Source organism: Crotalus tigris, unplaced genomic scaffold, assembly GCF_016545835.1.
Source record: "Crotalus tigris isolate CLP2741 ecotype Arizona unplaced genomic scaffold, ASM1654583v1 scf7180000017633.3093840, whole genome shotgun sequence".
NCBI lineage: Eukaryota > Metazoa > Chordata > Lepidosauria > Squamata > Viperidae > Crotalus > Crotalus tigris.
Window position 1 is genome coordinate 1,804,364 of NW_024096527.1, and position 20,112 is coordinate 1,824,475.

Sequence of the window (20,112 nt, forward strand, 5' to 3'; positions counted from 1 at the left end):
AAAATTCTCCACTAAATTTTATGACTTATAACTGCCATTTTCAAGGATAGGTAGGGTCTATCCCAGTGATGGCGAACCTATAGCACACGTGCCAGAGGCGGCACTCGGAGCCCTCTATGTGGGCACACGTGCCGTTGCCCCAGCCTCGCCTCCCCCCATGACCCCCTCACCCCCTGGAGGAGAGTCGCCCCTGAGCATGGCCCACACAGAGCAGCACAGCCAAGAATATGGCAGCCAGGCACCATAGACAAGACTCTGCCCTCATGCCCCATCCCGCACAGTTGATGCTGCGGGGTGCGGGCAGAGGGCATGGCCATGGCGCTGCTGGGCTGCCTGGGCAATCTGCAGTGGGCCCTGGAGGTGGTGAGTGGCCCTGTGGGCAGGTGGGGTGGGGGACGGGATGAGGGCGGGGCAGGGGGTGGAGTGGGCGGGGCCAGTTTTTGGGCACTCGGTCTCTAAAAGGTTCACCATCACTGGTCTATCCAATAAGGTTTCTATTTCTAACTTGATTGAAATCATGGGACATTAGATGCTTTTGTTTAAGTGCCTGTAAAGCTTTGAACTAAGAATTCAACATCTTGACCAGTGTTTCTCAACCTTAGCAATGTGAGGATAAGTGGACTTCAACTCCCAGAATTCTCCAGCCAGCATGGAGAATTCTGGGAGTTAAAGTCCACATATCTTCATGTTGCCAAGGATGAGAAACATTACTCTTGACAATTATACTCCAAGTTTAATATATTTATATATTATTTAACATCTCTCAAAATCTCAGGTGCTATAAGATGGAGAAATGGTTCTAAAATGGATACTGAATTCTGTGAATGTTTCTTTCTGCCCCAAAGACATTGTAAGCTCAGTAGCCTTCAGAAAATACTTTGATAGTGATGGGCAATATCTTTGAACTCACTTTCTAAGAATTGTCTAATTTACCATGTCTGTATTTGGAGAATATTTCCACTGCCTGGTATATGACCTACTCTCTTGTATGACAGAATAAGAAATATAATCAAATTACATTCTCAAAAATGTTTGCAACAACTTTCTATTTTACATCCATCCTCTTCTCTGTTCACTTTCAAACACTTCGATATTTACAGATTTCCAATTTAGTTTGGAATGAAAAAAATCTCTTTCTAAAGCAGTGTTTCTCAAACTTGACAAGATGCTTAGATTTTGACTTCTGAGTGAGGAATGGTGAGCTAACACATCTCCGAGCAAGTGGAGATGACATTGCAACTATGATCAGTGAGTAGACTGGTCTCACAGAACCTCTCTGGACACAGAGAGGACAGGAGATTGTTTACTTATTCTCCAGATGGCTCCTCCTGCTGAGAAAACTGCAGGATAACAAGATTGACTCAGCCTTCCATCCTTCTGAGGTCGGTAAAATGACTCTGTAAACAGCTTAAGAGAGTGCTGTAAAACACTATGAAATGGTATTATAAGTCTAAGTGCTTTTGCTATAGCAGTTTCCTCCAAGACTGAGCACCAGGAGACAGGCTTTGGTCAGCACTAAGACAAATGATAGAAAATTGCATCTGAATTACTCCAGGAGATATGGGATATGGATTATAAGACAGACATGATAGCTAAAGTGAAAATATATGTCTTATTTTAATCTTAGTCAAAGAAACCATCCGTGTACTTCTTTTGCTTCTAGCAATCTTGAATTCATTCATACTGTATATTGTATAAATAAATACAAATGATATGCCAAAAGAATGTCCTTAATGGGTTTTACAAAAGAGGTTTGCTAAAACTTAAAAGGAACCTTTGAGATGGAGAAAAAGAAAAACTGAACAGAGAGTACACCCTACGACAACATCTGAATGAATTCAAGATTTGCAACAGTGGCAAATTCAAGATTGCTAGAAGCAAAGGACTACAAAGTTGGTTTGTTTGACCAAGGTTAAACTAAGACATTTTTCTATAAAATTCTTGGAACACTTTATGGACTGATTGTTGTTACTAGGACTGAAATGTTAGTAATTTATGGATTTGAGTATGGGTAAGGGATGGGCTATGGAAAGAAGAGCTACTTGCATGTACCTTATACTGTAAGGGGTGAAGAATTACTACGTTTGTACTTGTGATGAAGAATCAAAAATCACTTTAACTATTTTCTCTTTTTCTTATTTTTTCCTCTTTCCTTTTTTCTTCTTTTGCACTTCCTATTCTGTTTCTTCATTTTTCTTTTCTTTTCTGGATTTAGTTTGTATTGTCTTTTATTATTTTTTTTAAAAAAATCAATATAGTTTTTTAAAAAAAGATATAATGGACTTCAACTCCCAGAATTCATGTGGGTTGAAGTTCACCTATCTTCCCTATCTATTCAAAGATGGGGAATTCTGGGAGTTGAAGTCCACCTATCTCAAATTCGCCAGGTTTGAGAAACACTGCTCCAAAGCATCGCAGAAGATTCAAATTTTAGAGGTAGATTCTCCCACCCCTTCATTAACACATTACCCCATCTTTAGTACTACAACCTCCCCACAGACTCCTGGGGGGAGGGGCAATTTGACCTCAGGCTTCCCAAGCAAGGGTTCACCAAAGGCCAGGTTTGGAAGAATTGAAATCCAACCAATCTGAAAGGCATCAGGTTGGGAAAGGGTGGCTTATATCCAACTGGCGTTGCTCAGGAAGACACCCCAAATAAACCCAGACTGGATTGTTCCAGTCTCACCTTCTCACTCTTGCTATCATTACAATCACTAGTTATGAATAATCTATAATTATTTTAATACCACCCATATTTGTTCTTTTGTCTGTTTTAAGTCTTCTGGAAAACCAAGCCAAGAATTCTTCAATAGTATCCATTCCTAGTGCAGTAAAAGACAGAATAATCCCAAAGGTGACTTGATCCAAATCTTCTCTGTTTAAAAATGTTTTCCATGTGAATCCTAGAGGTTTGGGCCATTCGGGAGACTGTCTACTTCACCAAAATTGTTAATATATATTCAGTCTTTGAATTACTGTTGTACCAGGTAAAACATGTGATTTCACCTTGGTTTTCGAATATAATCATTACAAAGTCCTACCATCTGAAATTCAATGCTTGCTTGAAAAAAAGTCGCACTTTTAATCATACTTTGGCCCAGGGTAGCAGTGGCCAGAGGTAGGTGACGGGATTATTCCTTAAATCCCCGGTTGGCTTGCATCTTCTTATAATAATTTTCCATCTCCTCGCCTTGCCCATCCTTTTCCCCCACTGTTAAGCTAGCTGGTTTTCTCCGCAGCGTGGATTCCCGGCTGGAGGCCCCCAGAAGGCTTTCTCCAGGGCTGGTTTCTGCTGAAACCAATGATGCACTCCCTCCCAGACCCACTGACACATTGATGGTGGCCACGCTGCCGTAACGGGCCTCCTCCTGTTCAATGTCGCTGACAGAGGAACCTGGCGAGACTCCAGCACTTTTGGCAGGCCGGAACCCATGGTAATCTTTGCTCATCTCATTGAGCTCGTAAGCATCTTGGCCATCCGAAGCTTTCTGGGTGGCCTTCCATTCCCAAGGCCCATTTCCAGAAGACAGATGTACGACTGGGTGGTGAGGGGCATGAGCATCGATGGTAACCACACTGGAGCTGTCTCTTTCTGATGGAGAGCAGTACTGGGAGGAGTCAGAGCTGGTGGAAGACGAAGATGTCTCTGAATGCTTGGGTGTCACCGATACCATCCCGGGTTGCTTGGACATGGCAATCACCTGCATGAGGCGTGGTGGGTTGGCCACCCGTTGGGCGGCCCCCTTCTCAGCCATCATCATCCACTTGGCCCTCACAGCCGAGCTGCTTTTGGGTGAAATATTAGCACCCGCATTAGCTTGACTTTCCTCAGGGATGTGGACCAGTTGAGTGGCCCTGGGTCTTGGCTGGATGAGGACCCGAGGACCCATAGAGGCACGCTCAGCCGTTCGAGCCTGGACTGTGGGGTACAAGGAAGGTGGGATATGATCCTCTTCTTCTCCAGCTAAGGAATCTGAGCCAACTCGCCTCGCCACCTCTTCTGCCAAGGTCATTCCACGGCCTTCCACTGATTTCTGTTTCCATTCAGTGATCAGCTGTTTAGATCGGGAGGCGTCCACTGGAACGTGGATGGTCATATGGCGGCGAGCAGGATCGTCCATTGAGGGGGTGCTGACCCGTGGTAATGTGTTACTGAAGGTCACCATGTTTTCTTTGCCCATAGGGCTCCGGGGTGCCAAAAGGTCCACGTCAACACTTGCCCGTTTCAAGCTCCCTAGCGAGTTCTTCTCACGTGGCACTTGCCGATTCATCCCTTCCAGCCGGGTCTGAGGGTTGAGCTCATCAGTGCTGACTGACTTGTTCTGGTGGTAAACGGAGTCATGCCCACGTTGAGTCAGGGCTCGGAGGGCATCCTTGGCAGGAGGGTTGGAGGGAGCCTTTTCTATTGGTGCCCGGAAGTTGCCCACTGCATGATAGGCCTGTGTGCAACAAGGAGCATGGGGTAAAGATCTAAATAATTTCAGAGGAGCATGGAAATAGATCTCTATTTTTCATAAGTAAGACTTGGTACAGCTCTCTGGGACTACATGGAGGAGGAGTGGCAGAACCTGGGGGCAGTGTTAAAAGAGGGCTCAGCCTAGAATCCCTATGTAGCCACAGACGTTATAAGTCCCACCTCCCTTGAATTCCATTGACTCCTATCTATCTACAAGTAGGTGCTAACCATTGAGAGGATTCCTGTCCATAAGCTAGCAATATTAGCAATAAATTAGTTTAATTGGTCTTTCACAGGTGGACCTAGTCGTTTGAGCCTGACTTTCTTTTAATAATATAGGGCAAAAAAGAGATTTAATGATACAGGCAGTTCTCGATTTACGACAGTCATTTAGTGACCTTTAAAGTTGCGAAAGATCCCCCAAAAACTACTTATGATCTGATTTTAAAGTTTCAATGTCATTTCACTTCGGGCACTCAGCATTTATGACCATTTGCAGCGCCCTGCAGTCATGGGATCACAATTTACAACAATCTTGCCAAAAACCAGTTGGGTTTTTGGCAAAAACTGGCCCACAGAAAGCAATAGGTTTGCTTAACAACTATGGCATTCATTTAATGATCACTGTATTTGCTTAATGACTGCCACAAAGAAGATTATAATTGGATGTGGTCATGTGGTAACCTGTTTTACGACCATCACAACTTATGATTATAATAGCCTGGCTCAATCATGGATGAAACTCGAAGACTACATGTATTCCTACATACAAGTAGTCCTCAACTTACAGCCCGAATTGAGCCCAAAAGTTTTGTTGCCAAGCAAGACAGTTAAGTGAGTTTTGCCCCATTTTACAGCCTTTCTTGCCACAGTTGTTAACTGAATCACTGCAGTTGTTAATGACATGTTTATTAAGTGAACCTGGTTTCTCCATTGATTGCTTGCCAGAGAATCTCAAAAGGTGACCCCATGACCCCAGGACAAAGCCACCATCATAAATACATGCTGGCTGTCAAGCGTCTGAATTTTGATCACATGACCATGGGGATGCTGCAACAGTGGTTGTATCATGTTTCGCTGGGTCTTAATTTTTGCTCCAAAAGACACATTAGGGCTTATTTCCCAGGTAGGGCTTATATTTGGGGAAATACGGTACTAAACGTGTCCATCTGGCTGACGATCTTAACTGGGATTTATTTTTGGGGTGGGGCTTATATTAGAAGTGTCCTGAAAAACCATGCTAGGGCTAATTTTCCAGTTGGGTCTCATTTTCAGGAAAACATGGTAGGTGTGAAAATGGTCATAAGTCACTTTTCAGTGCCACTGTAACTTCAAACAAATGAATGGTTGTAAGCTGGGGACTACCTGTAACTAAAAATGGTCATGCTATAAAAAGCTGACAGGTCAATCGGAACTAGACTGTTTCTGCATGTATTCTTTTTCTCTCCACCTTGGAGAAGTTTCCATGCTTTTCAGAGCAACACAGCCTGAGAAAGGTTACCCGGCATGATGGATCTACCAGTTTTAGGAAACAGGAGCCCTTCTGCCCCCTGCCCCTTCTTCCCACGGCCCTTGGAAAGACAGACACTTACCAGGTAAGCAGCAATACCAGAACCAATCAAGAAGCCCACGTAAACATCAATTGGGTGGCTGCGGTACTGGGTGATCTGCGTCAAGCCACAAATGCCAGCTGCGATGGCAAAACCGAACACCAAGATTGGCTTGAGGAGCTTGGTGCTATCTGAGATTATGGAGTTGAAATACATCTGTGGATGATAATGGAGGTTGTCAGCTTTCCAGGGTAAACCGGACAGGAAACACGACTAGATGAGCTATTTCTACTTTGTTGTAAGGCTACCCGAACAGATTCTTGCAAGTCTCAAAGTACAAACTTCCCACCTGCCACTTTTAACTGTTAGACCGCCGAACAAGTTGTGGGCTCCTGCCTTACTTGTTGGATTGTCCTTCTTTCCCTTAGGACCTCAGGGGTAGGCAACCTTGGCTCTTTTATGACTTGTGGACTTCAACTCCCAGAATTCCTGAGCCAGCCTTGCTGGCTCAGGAATTCTGGGAGTTGAAGTCCACGAATCATAAAAGAGCCAGGGTTGCCTACCCCTGCCTTAGGTCACCTAATTCTAGGCATTCCATTACAGAGAAGTTGTATAGCAACCCAATCACTTATTATCTGGAACTTTTCACTGGATTGCGATGGAGACAGTATAACTTTGCTAAGTACAGCCCAATCGCACAGAGACACTGAGCAACATATAAATATAATCAATTATGATCTTTTCAGAGCAACATGAAGTCACAGCTACCAATACTTTAGCTGGTGTTGGCCTTCATTTGCATCACATTCTTCCCGAGAACCAAGGATGTGGCAGGATAGATGGATGGATGGAACAACAAACAAGCAAACAAATGAAAGAACCTAGGCTGTTATAATGTATTGGCATAGTATATGTGCAGATCCAAGCAGTGTGACTTTTGTAATTGATAGATGGAAGTTTTTGTCAATGCCCAGATCTAAGTATTATCTAAGGTTTTTTTGGTATGGTATCCAGTGTGTTGATAACTGCTGGTTTATACCATAATCTTTCACCTTTGATTTTGCGATCTTCTCCAATTCTTCGTTTTCTATTCTACTGTCTCCTGGTTTTGCCACATCAATTATCCACACTTTCTTTTTTTCAACCACAGTTAAATCAAACTTTATAAGGTTGACTCAGCCTTCCAGCCTTCTGAGGTCGCTAAAATGAGGACCCGGATTTGGGGGGAGGGCTATATGCTGACTCTGTAAACCGCTTCGTTTAGAGAGGGCTGAAAAGCACTATGAAACGGTATACAGGTATAAGTGCTATTGCTATTTGGAAATCCCATAAAAACCTCCTCATTTTTACTACTTTTTCAATTACATGTTCCTACCAATTTTTCATTACTGGCACATAATTTTTACATTCCAACTAATCATTTTGGCAACACTGTTATCTAGTTGTTTGCAGTCAGTTTGTGCCGTCTTCTTGCATGAGTTGAGTGTATGATCCACTGTTTCTTCTGCTTTCTTGATTCTTCGCACAATCTGAACTTTGAATCATATTTTTCTGATCTAGCCTTGACACCATTAGTTGAATAGCTTGCTCTTGAGCAATCAAAATCAAGCCTTCAGTTTCTTTCAGTTCCAGTTGTAAGCCATTCCCTGTTTACTTTTATCCACTTTCCCCTCAATAATCTCCTCCTCTTCCTCCTCCTCCTCCCCCCCCACTGGGCAGAGAGAGATAACTGAGAAACAGAGTTTCTGCGACTCAGATGGCACATAAATTTCATAAATTATTATCATTCATAGATTTAGCATTTTTAATTCACCTATAGCAGTGGTTCTCAACCTGTGAGTTGGGACCCCATTTAGGGTCGAACGGCCATTTTATGGGGGTCGCCAAACAATGCAGTCCGCCATTTTTTCCCCTTTTCCTTAGCTGTGCTACTCCCTTTTATTCTATTGGCTTTTGAAAGCCAATAGAATAGACTCTCTTGAATAGAGTCTAATTCTATTGGCTTTCAAAAGCCAATAGGAATTGTCCAGGCTGTCTCTGCCCTGCTGAGCCCGCCAAAAGTCCCATTCTGCAAACGGTGCTGCACCAGTTGAGTAGTCCTTAACTTACGACCGGTTGAGTAGTCCTCGACTTACGACGGGTTGGGGGTCGCGGCATTAAAAAGGTTGAGAACCACTGACCTATAGAATCCTTTCCAAGGGTCCAGGATAGGCAGATGTCTGATGGTATGAAAAGTATCCTTGCAGAATGTAAGTTGTTCTGAATAAAACTGCCTTTTGCAATTGACTGAATGTGATTTTACCAGTGCCCATATTATTATTATTGTTAAAGTAACAGAAGAATGAAATTGACTATACCAGGATGAATGTTGGATGAATTAGTGTTGATTATATGAAGACATTAACTAACCAAATATGGAATCTCTAACTCTTTCTCTTTCAAAAAGACTTTTTCAAATTGGCATCCTGCAGATTCCTGTTAAACCCCAACAGGTGAGTTTCAGCCCCTTCCCCACTCCCATTTTTGGCAATGGGAAACATAGTGGGACTCTCAGCTCTGAGCTCCAGACCAGGTTAGGACTATGCAAGCTTTTTATGGGGGGGTGTGTGATTATGTCTATAGAGATTCTCAGTCATCCAGGTCATCATTGGCCCAAAGGGGCTTTTTCAAGAGGCAACTGGAAGACCTTTTGCTTCTCATCCGAGAAGCTTCTTCAGTTCTGATTGAATGGTGGAGAATAGAAGGATTTATATTCCTTACAATCATCTGGTCCTTAGCACTCTTTCTGAGAGCCATTCAGGCCACTTGGAGGTTTATCTGTGCCCTCAGGGTCACCTGAATAGCGCCCTGAATAGCGATTTTGGGGTGATTTTTATTTTGAGTGACACGCTGGGGAAGGGGCGGAAGGGAGGCATTCTGTTTGTTCGCAGTATCCAGGAAAAAATTAAATTTCATTTCATTAGGTTTAAAGGTAATAACAGTTCATTGAAGTTAATGTGATTACACCCCAGTATGTCTTTAATAATCTTCTCTTTCAGTTGCATTAAAAACATAATTGCATCTCAGCTATTGGAGGCTTTGTCGGTCTTAAATAGCACTTCTCTATTCTATTCTGAGCCTGCTTCTTTCTGGTTTTGACATTAACAAGTAAAACTCACGGAAACGTAGACGGCAGCAAACGCAGACAGCGTGGCATGCTGAGAAGGGAACGTTTTCCTAGAAGGGAGAAAGAAATCATATATCCATGGTCCATCTACAGCAGTGGTTCTTAACCTTTTTGAACGAATTGCCCCCTTGAGCCAATGAGGAAGTTGTCATTGCCCCCCTCCCCCAACATAACCTCTCAATCACAACATGGGAAATAATTCTTCAATTTATGCAAACCCTTTTTTTGTTTTCTTTAAAATTGTTCATCAGGACATAACGATGCAAATAATTTATTTCCAGTCTTTTCCCCATATCTCCCATATTCTGGCTAATGGCGCGCCACTGTATGGTACAGGCTGTTGCACAACATGCATGAAGATAAGCAATGTGTATTTACATATGTACGGTGTTCTGTACTGGAGCTAGCTGGAGGAACATTTGAAAACACAATTCAATCCACTAATAGCGAGCGATCTGATGTTTTTGTATGACAGATATACAGCCATTCACTGTACGAAAAAGTCTCAAAAGTGTCCCCAAAACTTCTCGCTCTATCACCCCCATATCGCCCCCTTTTCGTTCCTTTGCCCCCGCATCGCCCCTTTTCGTTCCATCGCCCCCCTGAAAAATGAAATCGCCCCCTGGGGGGCAATATCGCCCAGGTTAAGAACCACTGATCTACAGTCAGGAGACCTTAATTTCACAACACACTGACAAGTTCAACCAGAACTGCACTTAGGAAGCACTTAGGCATTTTTTTAAAACTTTCTGCTCTCCAGACCCCTCCCCAATTTTAAAAATTATGGTGGACTCTAAAAAAGCTTTTGTTGATATGGGATATATTTAGTGATATTTAGCGTGTTAAAAATAAAACTGACACATTCATAGAACAGATACTGAATCGTGTAAAAATAGCAATATTAAACCCATTCAGTTAATCCTTGAGTTATGACAGCAATTAGGACTGGAATCGTCCCTAAGTGATGCAGTCCTAAAGCACAATGTCATGTGACTGCATTGCTTAGCGACAGAAATTCAGGCAGTTCCTGTTGTTGTCATAACCCCAAGACATGAGGGTCATTAAGTGAGAAGTTAAAAGTAATGGGGAAAACAGGTACAATCTACCTATATGTCTGGCTTTATAAGTACAGCAGAATAAGACAATAAATCTATAGGTAGCAAAATAGGTAGATTATTATTATTGGTGCTCAGTCATAATAATAGTAAACCAACTATGCAAGCAGAAACTAGTATGCAAGTAGTCTTCAACTTACAATAGTTCTCTTAGTGACTGTTCAAAGTTACAAAGGCATTGAAAAAAGTGATTTATGACTGTTTTCAGCATCCCCATGAACAGGTGATCAAAATTCAGATGCTTGGCAACTGGCTCATATTTATGACAATTGCAGTGTCCCAGGGTCATGTGATTCCCTTTTGCAACATTCTGACAAGCAACAACAACAACAACAATAAAGTTGGAAGGGACCTTGGAGGTCATCTAGTCCAACCCCCTGCTCAGGCAGGAATCCCTATACCATTTCGGACAAATGGCTGTCTGTGTCTATGAGGAAGCTAGATTCACTTAATAACCGGATTACTCATTTATCAACTGCAGTGATTCACTTAACAACAAAGGTTGTAAAATGGGGCAAAACTCACTTAACAAATGTCTCACTTAACAACAGAAATTTTGGGCTCACTTGTGGTGGTAAGTTGAGGACTACCCATATAAGGGACTAGTTTCCTGTTGCAAAAATGTTTATTTAGGAAAGAGACCCTAACTATGAGCATTAACATCTATTTTCACTATCTCAGTACCTCTTATTTCTTGCATGTTGGCTAAAGCTGGTTTTATATATAATTCTAACAATAAATTTGCAAATAACTGTCAGATACTCCCAAAAATGTGATGCAAATTTTCTAAGAAACTGTGGTTGACAATATTGTTGTGATAGCAATTGATTAACTGAGATAAGCTTGAACAAATGATTTATTTATTCAAATCAAATCAGTTTATTACAGGCATATGGCCAGAAACAGTAAAATATCCAATTATAGGCTACTTACATACATACATATATAAAAATGTACTGAGTATGATCTAATGATGAGTAAGAACACATATAATAAAACAAATTTAAACAGAATTATTAAAAAGATCTAAAACTATTTATCTTATTTATGTTTGATTCGATTTGATTCATATTTATTTATTAAATGTATATGCTGCCCATCTTGTTATCCAGAGTCATTCTGGGCGGCACATAAATGGAAGTTATAAAAACAATTATAAATATAGGAACAATTAAAATTACAAAAAAAAATTTTTTCATTAGAAATAACCAGACTGCACAGGACAGCAAAATCTGGTTTCCAGAGCAGACATAAAAGAAAGGGAGGTGGGCTCACCTGGCTGAGAGAATAGCATGCTGGTCTTGACCTGAGCAGATATCTTGAGTGATGTAAGGGTTGAACTCGCAGGAGATAGCCAAGAGAGTATAGTTGGGCTTACAGACGGTCAAGAAGAAAGGGGCGTGGTATCCTGTGGCTAATTGGATGACATCGGTCACCAGGGCTGTGGCACAGAGGCCAAACACATGGACACCTGAAGGGGGAGCAAATTCAGTTAAGGTTAAGTAAGGTGACCAACTTTTTTACAATGAGAAGGAGGACACAAATAAATTGAAGAAAAAAAAGTGAGTCTAATGGATGCGTGTGTGCCATGTCGTGTTTCGGTAAGAAGTAAACAAAGCCACTTGCGCACGGTGCACTCTTGTGCACGGCGCACTCTCTCAAAACAATTCTCCTGTGCGGAACGCATGCGTCTCATAATCGCATCTCGCCGCACTGTACCGAGCCTTGACAAGTCATCATGTCAAATACAAATACGTCACAACACACGCAACGGATCAGATCGGCATCGATCGAATACGGAGATTTACAGATTAGTCTTCAAATATCGAAAAGGAGGACATGTAGGAGGACACTTTTCGAGAGAGGACAGAACTTACAAAAGAAGGACCGTCCTCCCTAAAGGCGGACGGTTGGTCACCTTAGGTTAAGGCCTAGGAGACACTAGTGGAATGAATGAAAGGACAAGAGTAAGGGATGGGGTCCTTGGTGTACATACTGTGCAAAAGAAACGATCAACAAGCCAAAAAAGGGGAACAAAGTGACCAGAACACTTCCCCACCAGCAATTAGGAAGGATGGAAATAAGCTTACCCACAAACCGGACCGTCCTGCGGAGAAAGGAGTTGAAATTGCAGCCACCGGCATTTATGCTGCCTTCAGTATTGCTACGACCCTTCATCTTTGACTGCAAGCAATACACGATGCCTTCGCCCACCATGATCTGCCAAGCAAAGCAGCAGCGTCAAACCACCAGCTCTTTTCTTCCATCTGCCTGTCCCAAACTCACTCCCCCCCCCGATAGACTTTTAACTCCCAGAATTTCCCAACCAGCATGAGAAATTAGATGGATCCATGGGTGCTCTCAATCACATGTTGCCTTTTTGATCTGAACTGCTGCACAACCCTCGTTTCTGAACTTCAGGATCTGTCTGGAGGCTCCTCCTGGTGGACCAAATGGATTTTTGGACCAGCAATCCAACTCAGGGGACCAAAATAAATGGAAAAACTAAGCAGGGGACTCTTGCTTTCAAGCCCATCTGGTGAGCATTTGCTGGTCACTGTTGGAAACGGTGGAATTAATGGGGTTTGGGAATCGATCCAGCAGAATCCCGTATGTCACCTTCCTCCAGCCAGCTCTCTACCAGATGCCTTGGGTCTTTAACTCCCAGATGGTGACTAGGAATTGTGGTCCCAAACCATGTGGAAGGACCCTGTTGGAGAAGGTTGCCTTGTGTTCCTGAAGGAGCTATATAGGAATAATAGACAGCTGTTAATGACTCAGGTGGTCTTCAGGGAGAGAAAGTGGGACTTTGATCACATAGGTTCAATGTCATCTTGAATCCCTTTCCTCCACTGTGAACTGTCCATCAGGATATTAGTTTTCCAGTGAGCAAATATAATGAAAAGTCTGAATTGAGAACCAATGTAGGCTACTGGTTAAGTTGCTGGACGAATGTTTCTCAACCTTGACAAAGTTATGTTGGGTGCACTTCAACTCCAGAATTATCCAGTCAACATGCTTGCTGGAGAATTCCAGGAGTTCAAGTCTGCACATCTTAAAGGTGCCAAGGCTGAGCAACCCTCTACTAGACTAAAAACCAAGGAACTCTGAGTTCTACTACTCCCTGAGCCATGGAAGCTAGCTGGGGGCCTTTAGACTAGTCCCTCCCTCTCAACTTGACCCACATTGCATGGTTGTTGTTGTGCAACAAACAGGAGAGAGCATTATGTGCACTACCTTGAGTTGTATGAGATAAAGGCAGGTTATAAATCCAAGGCGTAAAAGAGGAGGAGAGGAATGTACCGTGGCCCAAGAACCAGTTTGGTGTAGTAGCTAAGGTGCTGGCCTAAAAACCAGGAGGCTGTGAGTTCTAGTCCTGTCTTAGGTATGAAAACCGACTGGGTGATTTTGGGCCAATCGCCAGGAAACTGAGAGTTCTATTCCCACTTTAGGCATGAAAACTGGCTGGGTGACTTTGGGCCAGTCCCTCTCTCTTAGCCTAACCCACCTCACAGAGTTGTTGTTGTGGGGAAATAGGACAAGGGCATATTACACATTTTCACCACCTTGAGTTATTTATAAAAGATAATAAGGGTAGGACATAAACAAACAAAACAAACAAATAATACTCACAGAAGCTGCAGGAGCTGCAAACGCCAAGCTTAGCAGCATCAGCAAAGGAATCATTTCTTCATTGCTTTCTACATAGGGCATGGAAAGCGCTCGGTCGTAACACTGGAAGCCCACCTTGGCTGGCCGGAAGAGGTCTGTCAGCTCCAGGAAGTAGAGAGTCACGATGGATGAAGCGACGATGGGCAACTGGGGGCCGGAAGTAAACAAAGAGATTGAGCCCGGGGCAACAGAGTGAAACAATCAAGTCTGTGCTAATGAGCCACAGGGATGGGGGTTTAACAGTCACCCTTAAACTAGGATGCCCAGTTTAAACCTTTGAGCCACCTGATCCTCCATCTTCCTCCAGTTCTTGACGCAGGGGGTGGTGGGTAAGGAAGCCATTTTTTTTTTTATGTCTTTACCTCAACAAAGTAGAAGCAAGGAAGAAGCGTCATGCTGTCTTTGGGAGCCTTTGCCTTGTCCTTAGCAGAGATCATGGTGTCAGAAGTGGGATTTATAGGAACAGGTGGGCAGGGCGTGGGAATGAAAGCCCCAGCTCAGCTTCTGTTAAGAGACAAGATATATAGCTATCATGAAAGAAGCTGCTACAATGGGAGGTGACAGAACCAAAAGAAGGATTCTACAAAGGCTCAAAGCAGCATTACTATATTATCCTCCTGTCCTACAACGCCTCAATTTCTATCCGCAAGAGGCCTCAAAAAAAATTGTGTGTATGCTCGCTGCAGTTTGCAAAGTGGGGAGAGGGAGGGAAAATGTCTTTGAAGTTTCTAGGGAGTAGGAACAAGCATTTATGGGAAAGAATGTCCATAAAATCAAGATAATGATTTCAAATGAAGCCCTGCTGCCCTTTTTTTTAATCGGCACTGTGCAAAGGATGCATGTATACAGGTAGTCCGGGGTAGGCAACCTTGGCTGTTTTATGACTCGTGGACTTCAACTCCCAAAATTCCTGAGCCAGCATGGCTCAGCGTGGAAACCTCTCCCTTTCACCTCAGCGTGGCTGGCTCAGGAATTCTGGGAGTTGAAGTCCACCAGTCATAAAAGAGCCAAGGTTGCCTACCCCTGAAGTAGTCAAATTATGGTCATAATTAAGCCCCATGATTGTAAGTAATGGTTGCAAAGAGCAGCACAGTGGCTTAGCGGTGAAGACATTCACCTCCCACTTGGAAGGTTGAGAGTTCAATCCTAGATTGTGGCAGATGTTTCTCTCTCAGGGCACAAAGAAAAAATATCTGCTGTAAACTTCACGTGGCATCAGGAAGGGCATCCGGCCAGTAAACACTCAGCTCCATCCTGTCACTCCAACTCTATTCTGAATTAAGGGATTACAGGGTTGGAAAAGGGAGGGTTTTTTTGTAATGGTTGTAAAGCAGGTCACCCTGTGACCTGGTCAGATTTTACAAATTTTTTTTCAAGTGGTCATTAAGCAAATGCCACAACCGTAAAGCAAACCCCACAGTCATAAAGCAAAAACTGTGGTCGTTAAGCAAACCCATTGTTCACCATGGGGCAGTTTTTTGCCAGAATCTGGAAGTAAATGCAGGTTTCCAGCAAAAATGTAAGTCACACTCAGTGACTGTGGGGCGCAGTTGCTGACCAAACAAAATGCAATCAACTGCAGGAGAAGAGGTCTGAACATAGAACTTTGAACCTGGGTCTCAAGTCCTTTTGGGGGCGTCTGTCGTAAGTCAAGGACTTCGCGTAAAAGAAGCAAGGAGGAAGAGGTTATATCATATGGCTGTCATCTTGACTTTAACAGAATAACAGAATAACACAATTAGAGGGGTCTTGGAGGTCTTCTAGTCCAACCCTTGCTCAAATAGGAAACTCTAAACCCATTTCAGACAAATTATTGTTCAATCTCTTCTTTTAAACCTGCAGTGCTGGAGCACTCACAACTTCTGGAGGCAAGTTGTTCCAGTGATTAATTGTTCTTACTGTCAAGAAATTTCTCCTTAGTTCTTGGTAGATTCTCTCTTTGATTAGTTTCCACCCATTGCTTCTTGTCCTGCCTTCAAATGCTTTGGAGAATAAGTTGAACCCCTCTTCTTCGTGGCAGCCCTTCAAATATTGGAACAGTGCTATCATATCAACCCCTAGTCCTCTTCATTAACTAGACATACCCAATAGCTGCAACCGTTCTTCTTATGTTTTATCCACCAGTCCCCCAATCACTTTGTTGCTCTTCTCTGCCTCTTTTTTGATTCACATTCTTGTGAGCAGGCACTTTTGAAAATGAATTTTCCAAACACCAACCATGCTGGTTTCAAATCCTGGCACCCATAGACTGCATCTACAAGCCATGTGGTTTTCACGTGTTATTTTGCCACTGGTCCATGTGGCAAATTGGGCAAGAAACATGAAGTCTACTCATTGTACAAAACCCACATGTTGATTTGCAAACATATTCCATAATCCTCTCTTCTTACACATTGCTCCTGTTAAGATGTGGCATGAAGATGGAATATTAGTGGATAAGGAAGCGTGCATTATCCTACACGACCCCCTCCTTTCCGGGGTCCAGTTTCCCAAGAGGCAAAAGGTCCAGCTGACTAACAAAGCTGGGTGCATGCCAAGTCTGATCACCATTGTCCCATCTGATTTGGGATTATCTATTCCAATCTTCTAGAGGTAGACCTCAAACATTAATTTAGTGACCATCCAAAGTTATAACGGCACTGGAAAAAGTGATTTATGACCAGTCCTTACATATCGCAGTATCTCCATTATCTTGTGATCAAAATTTGTAACCTTCCCAGCTAGCTTCTTACAAAGTCAATGGGTGAAGATGGATTCATTTAACAACTGCATGATTCACTTAACAACTGTGGCAGAAAAGGTCATAAAGTGCAACTCACTTAACAACTGACTTGCTTAGCAACAGAAATTCTCAACCCGATTCTGGTCGTAATCGCAGACTATCTGTACATGTGGTGTCCCCTAGAACAGCTGGACTGCAGTTCCTATCACACACAGTGCCACTTGTCTGGAATGATGATGACAGAGGAACAGGTGGGCCAACAGGGCACTACTCTATTCAGCAGTAGCAATTCTAGCAATCCTCAAAGAGAGAATCTTTCTCATGCTCCAATCTGACATCTTGTTTAGCTGGAGGATCTTTTAGCATCTGGTGCAGCCAAACCATGTGTTTGAGCCCCAAACCACAATCCCGCCAAAGCTATAGGGAGAAATCTTCATTTGAATTCGTCCTCTAAAGTTTGGCTACAGCATAATAGGAATAATACGCTTTGTATACATTGAATAGGAATGATACGGATGTTGGTCATGTTATGTTTCTCTACTGAAAGAAACGTTGAATCACCAGTGAAAGACTGAAGATTCTGAAAGTGACCAGAAATACATATTCTTGTTTGAAAAACCAGTCTCTACCCATCCCGCATCCCAGTTGAAACTTGGTGAGACAAAAAAGCAGTCCACCAATTCTTGGTTCCCTTTTTAATTATTTATGTTAACCCGGCAGAGCTTCAATTGCTGTTTAGTTATGGGGGTACACGAGACAGTAGACACGGTTCAGCTTTCCATGCTCACCTCTGTAAAATTAGAATTAGAATTCTTTATTGGCCAAGTGTGATTGGACACCCAAGGAATTTGTCTCCGGTGCATAATATTACCAATTGTCCTCTAGGATCAATGCAAAAAGACAAGTGAACCAGCTACCCTGCTGAAAATGATCCGTAACATGATTGCAGGAAGGGAATGATTTGGGGAGAATCTCTAATTTTAGTAATTTATCTCTAATATCAGCATCTTGTTTGCAGCAGGAGCTGTTGGACAAAGGCTGAGCCATGTGCAGTTTTCCCACCACCTGTACTCACTGATCTTTTGCTTCTATACATGCAGGATCCATTTAACCATCACAGCTAATGGATCACACCAGACTGCTCTGCATTTGCTCTGTCCGGCGCCTTTTTGAAAACTTTTAACAAAAATGCCAGCAAAAGCATGTCTGCCATGTACCAGAGAAGTGAGTTCCAAGGCACAGAATTTCCAAATTCAGAGGGAGGGGGGTGGCAGCTGCTTAAAAAAAAGAAAGAGCAAAGATGTTTTCCACATTGGTTAAATGCCCTTCCTTCTCTTCCTGCCTCCCTCCACCCCTCTCGTCTCCCTCTGAGTGGCAACTGTTGAGAGGATCAATGAATGATTGATGGTCTTGACATTCCATCATGCTGAAATAAGAGGGTGGTTTTCAAATCATCCCCCCTCTGCCCCCCAAAATTAACCCAAATGCTACATGGGGCTAGATAGAACAGGCATGAAAAATGGAAGCATGCTTCGCTCTGGCGTCTCCAGATGAATTCTCCGAAAGGCTCTGAGCCTCCAAGAACATGGCTGTTGCTATGGGTTAATGGAATGTCCCATAGCAGAGGCAATTGTGAAGTGGGGGTGCATGCCCCCCTTTTTTCCTGGGGAGCTCCTAGCCACCAGAAGCATCACCAAATCAAGTTCAGCCCTTTGTCTGGAAGTGAGGCGCAGAACCCCAGGAGCACATGGGGGGGGGGGGAACATGCAATGGCAGTTGGATAAAGGAAAAGAGAGAGAGGAGGGGAAGGAAGAATGAATGAATGAAAGAACACATGAATGGATGAAACATACCTGCCCAACATTTGCGATGCACCCCGACTGGGAGAGGAGGAGGGGGTGTTGACCAGCATGGACCCCTTCCCCAATCTTCTCACCTTTCCGGCTGCTGGAGGGGACAGAGTAGCATTTTTCCCATGCCCTTCTGTGCTTGAATTATTGGGGAGGGGGTGCTCATTAAAAGAGGAGTGGGCTGCCTTTTCTTGCCTTAAAGGGTAATTCACCCACCACTTCTCTCTTTGGAGAAGAGCAAATCAAGCAGTTTTAACAAAAAACAAGGGACAGAGGAACATGTGAAGGGGGGTGGGGGTGGGGTGGAGATCTCTGCTTGGACTCCAAGAATGGCCACCTGCACCCCACCCAGCCTTCACCAGAAGGAGGTTGGAAAGCTATCTCACCCGCCCTTTCCTCTGCCAAGCAAAATGGCTTGTGTTTGTGTGTCTGTCTGTCTGTCTGTGTGTGTGTGTGTGTGCATGTCGGTCTTTCTCCAGCTGCTGCAGGGTTCAGCACAAAGGGGCGAAGGGGAGGGGGCTCGGATTGATTTGTGGGGGGCGCAGAGGGGGAGGAGGCAGTAGTGATGGTGGAGAACTACGTCTCTGTTGTGTGTGCGTTTGTGTGTGTGTGTCTGTGCGCGCGCGTTGCATGCCTTTGCCCGTATGACTTTGCTTAGTTTCCATAGAGAAGGAGCCTTGCGTAGGATGGCGAGCTATCGTAGCAAAATAACACAAATGCAGGATTACGAGCCCGTGGAGAGGCGGAAGAAGAGAAGGGAAACCCCACAACTAAAATAGGGAATAATAGTAATAGTAACAGCCACAACGATGATCAATAATACAAATAATTTTCGGACAGGAATCGTTTCATCTATGCTTGGGGGGAAATGGTGAGGGTAGTATCTGAGCATACCCAGAGTGTCTCCTTCCACGCGGACCAGTCCGGACGTTGTTTTCTAGTGGGCGCCATGCACCTGCTCCCCTAAACCGGAGGGCGGGGAGACTGAAAAAGAGGAGAGGAGTTGAGTTGCCGCCCCAACACCTGTACACAACAGGGAGCGGCTTAGATTTGGGGCGTGGCTCTGGTCGTTGCGCCACGCCCATTCCTGGCACCAGCAGGAGAAGGCGGGGCTCAAGCCGAGACGCTCGCCCGCCTTCTCCAACTGGGCGCCCGCCGGAGTTGTTGGATTCCAGTGCCTACCTTCGCCAGCCGGCAATTCTTACCATCCCCGGCAGCACAGCTGTGATGGGAGCTGAACTCCAAAACATCCAGAGGCTCCCAAAGTGAGAAAAGCTGCTATCCTGAAACCCCAACACATCATCATCCTACAGGTGTTGGCAAAGCTGGAAGATGGGAACTCTGCTGGTCCCCTGCTACAAGCTCTCCAAAAGTCAAACATGCTTCCCAGAGAGCTGCAGATGTCCCCTAATGTTTTTCAGCTATTTCTGGTCAACAGTTAGATATACCAGTTGCTGGCCAGTATCATGCACGGAGATGGGAAATGTATAATGGCAGGTTGATAAAGGAAAAGAGAGAGGAGTGGAAGGGGGCCAGGAAGACCTAGGAAAGAGCCTGCTTAGTGACACCAGCCCCTGCAGT

The 20,112-nt window shown here is 43.9% G+C and overlaps 1 protein-coding gene across 3 annotated transcripts; it reads right to left on the reverse strand.

Moving 5' to 3' along the window:
• Positions 1-421: 421 nt before the first annotated feature.
• Positions 422-19,894, reverse strand: PLPPR3 (phospholipid phosphatase related 3). 3 transcript variants are annotated; one of them, XM_039334728.1, is made up of 9 exons: positions 19,426-19,894; positions 18,535-18,625; positions 14,322-14,463; positions 13,921-14,106; positions 12,378-12,507; positions 11,563-11,758; positions 9,165-9,222; positions 6,049-6,222; positions 422-4,439 (listed from the first exon to the last, which is right to left on the reverse strand). In XM_039334728.1, exons 3-9 carry the CDS (start codon positions 14,394-14,396, stop codon positions 3,132-3,134), a joined length of 2,127 nt encoding a protein of 708 aa, XP_039190662.1. In that variant the 5' UTR covers positions 14,397-14,463; positions 18,535-18,625; positions 19,426-19,894; the 3' UTR covers positions 422-3,131. The 3 variants fall into 3 exon arrangements, with proteins under 3 accessions (XP_039190662.1, XP_039190660.1, XP_039190661.1); XM_039334726.1 differs by having other exon boundaries at positions 18,535-18,628; XM_039334727.1 differs by lacking the exon at positions 18,535-18,625.
• Positions 19,895-20,112: the final 218 nt, after the last annotated feature.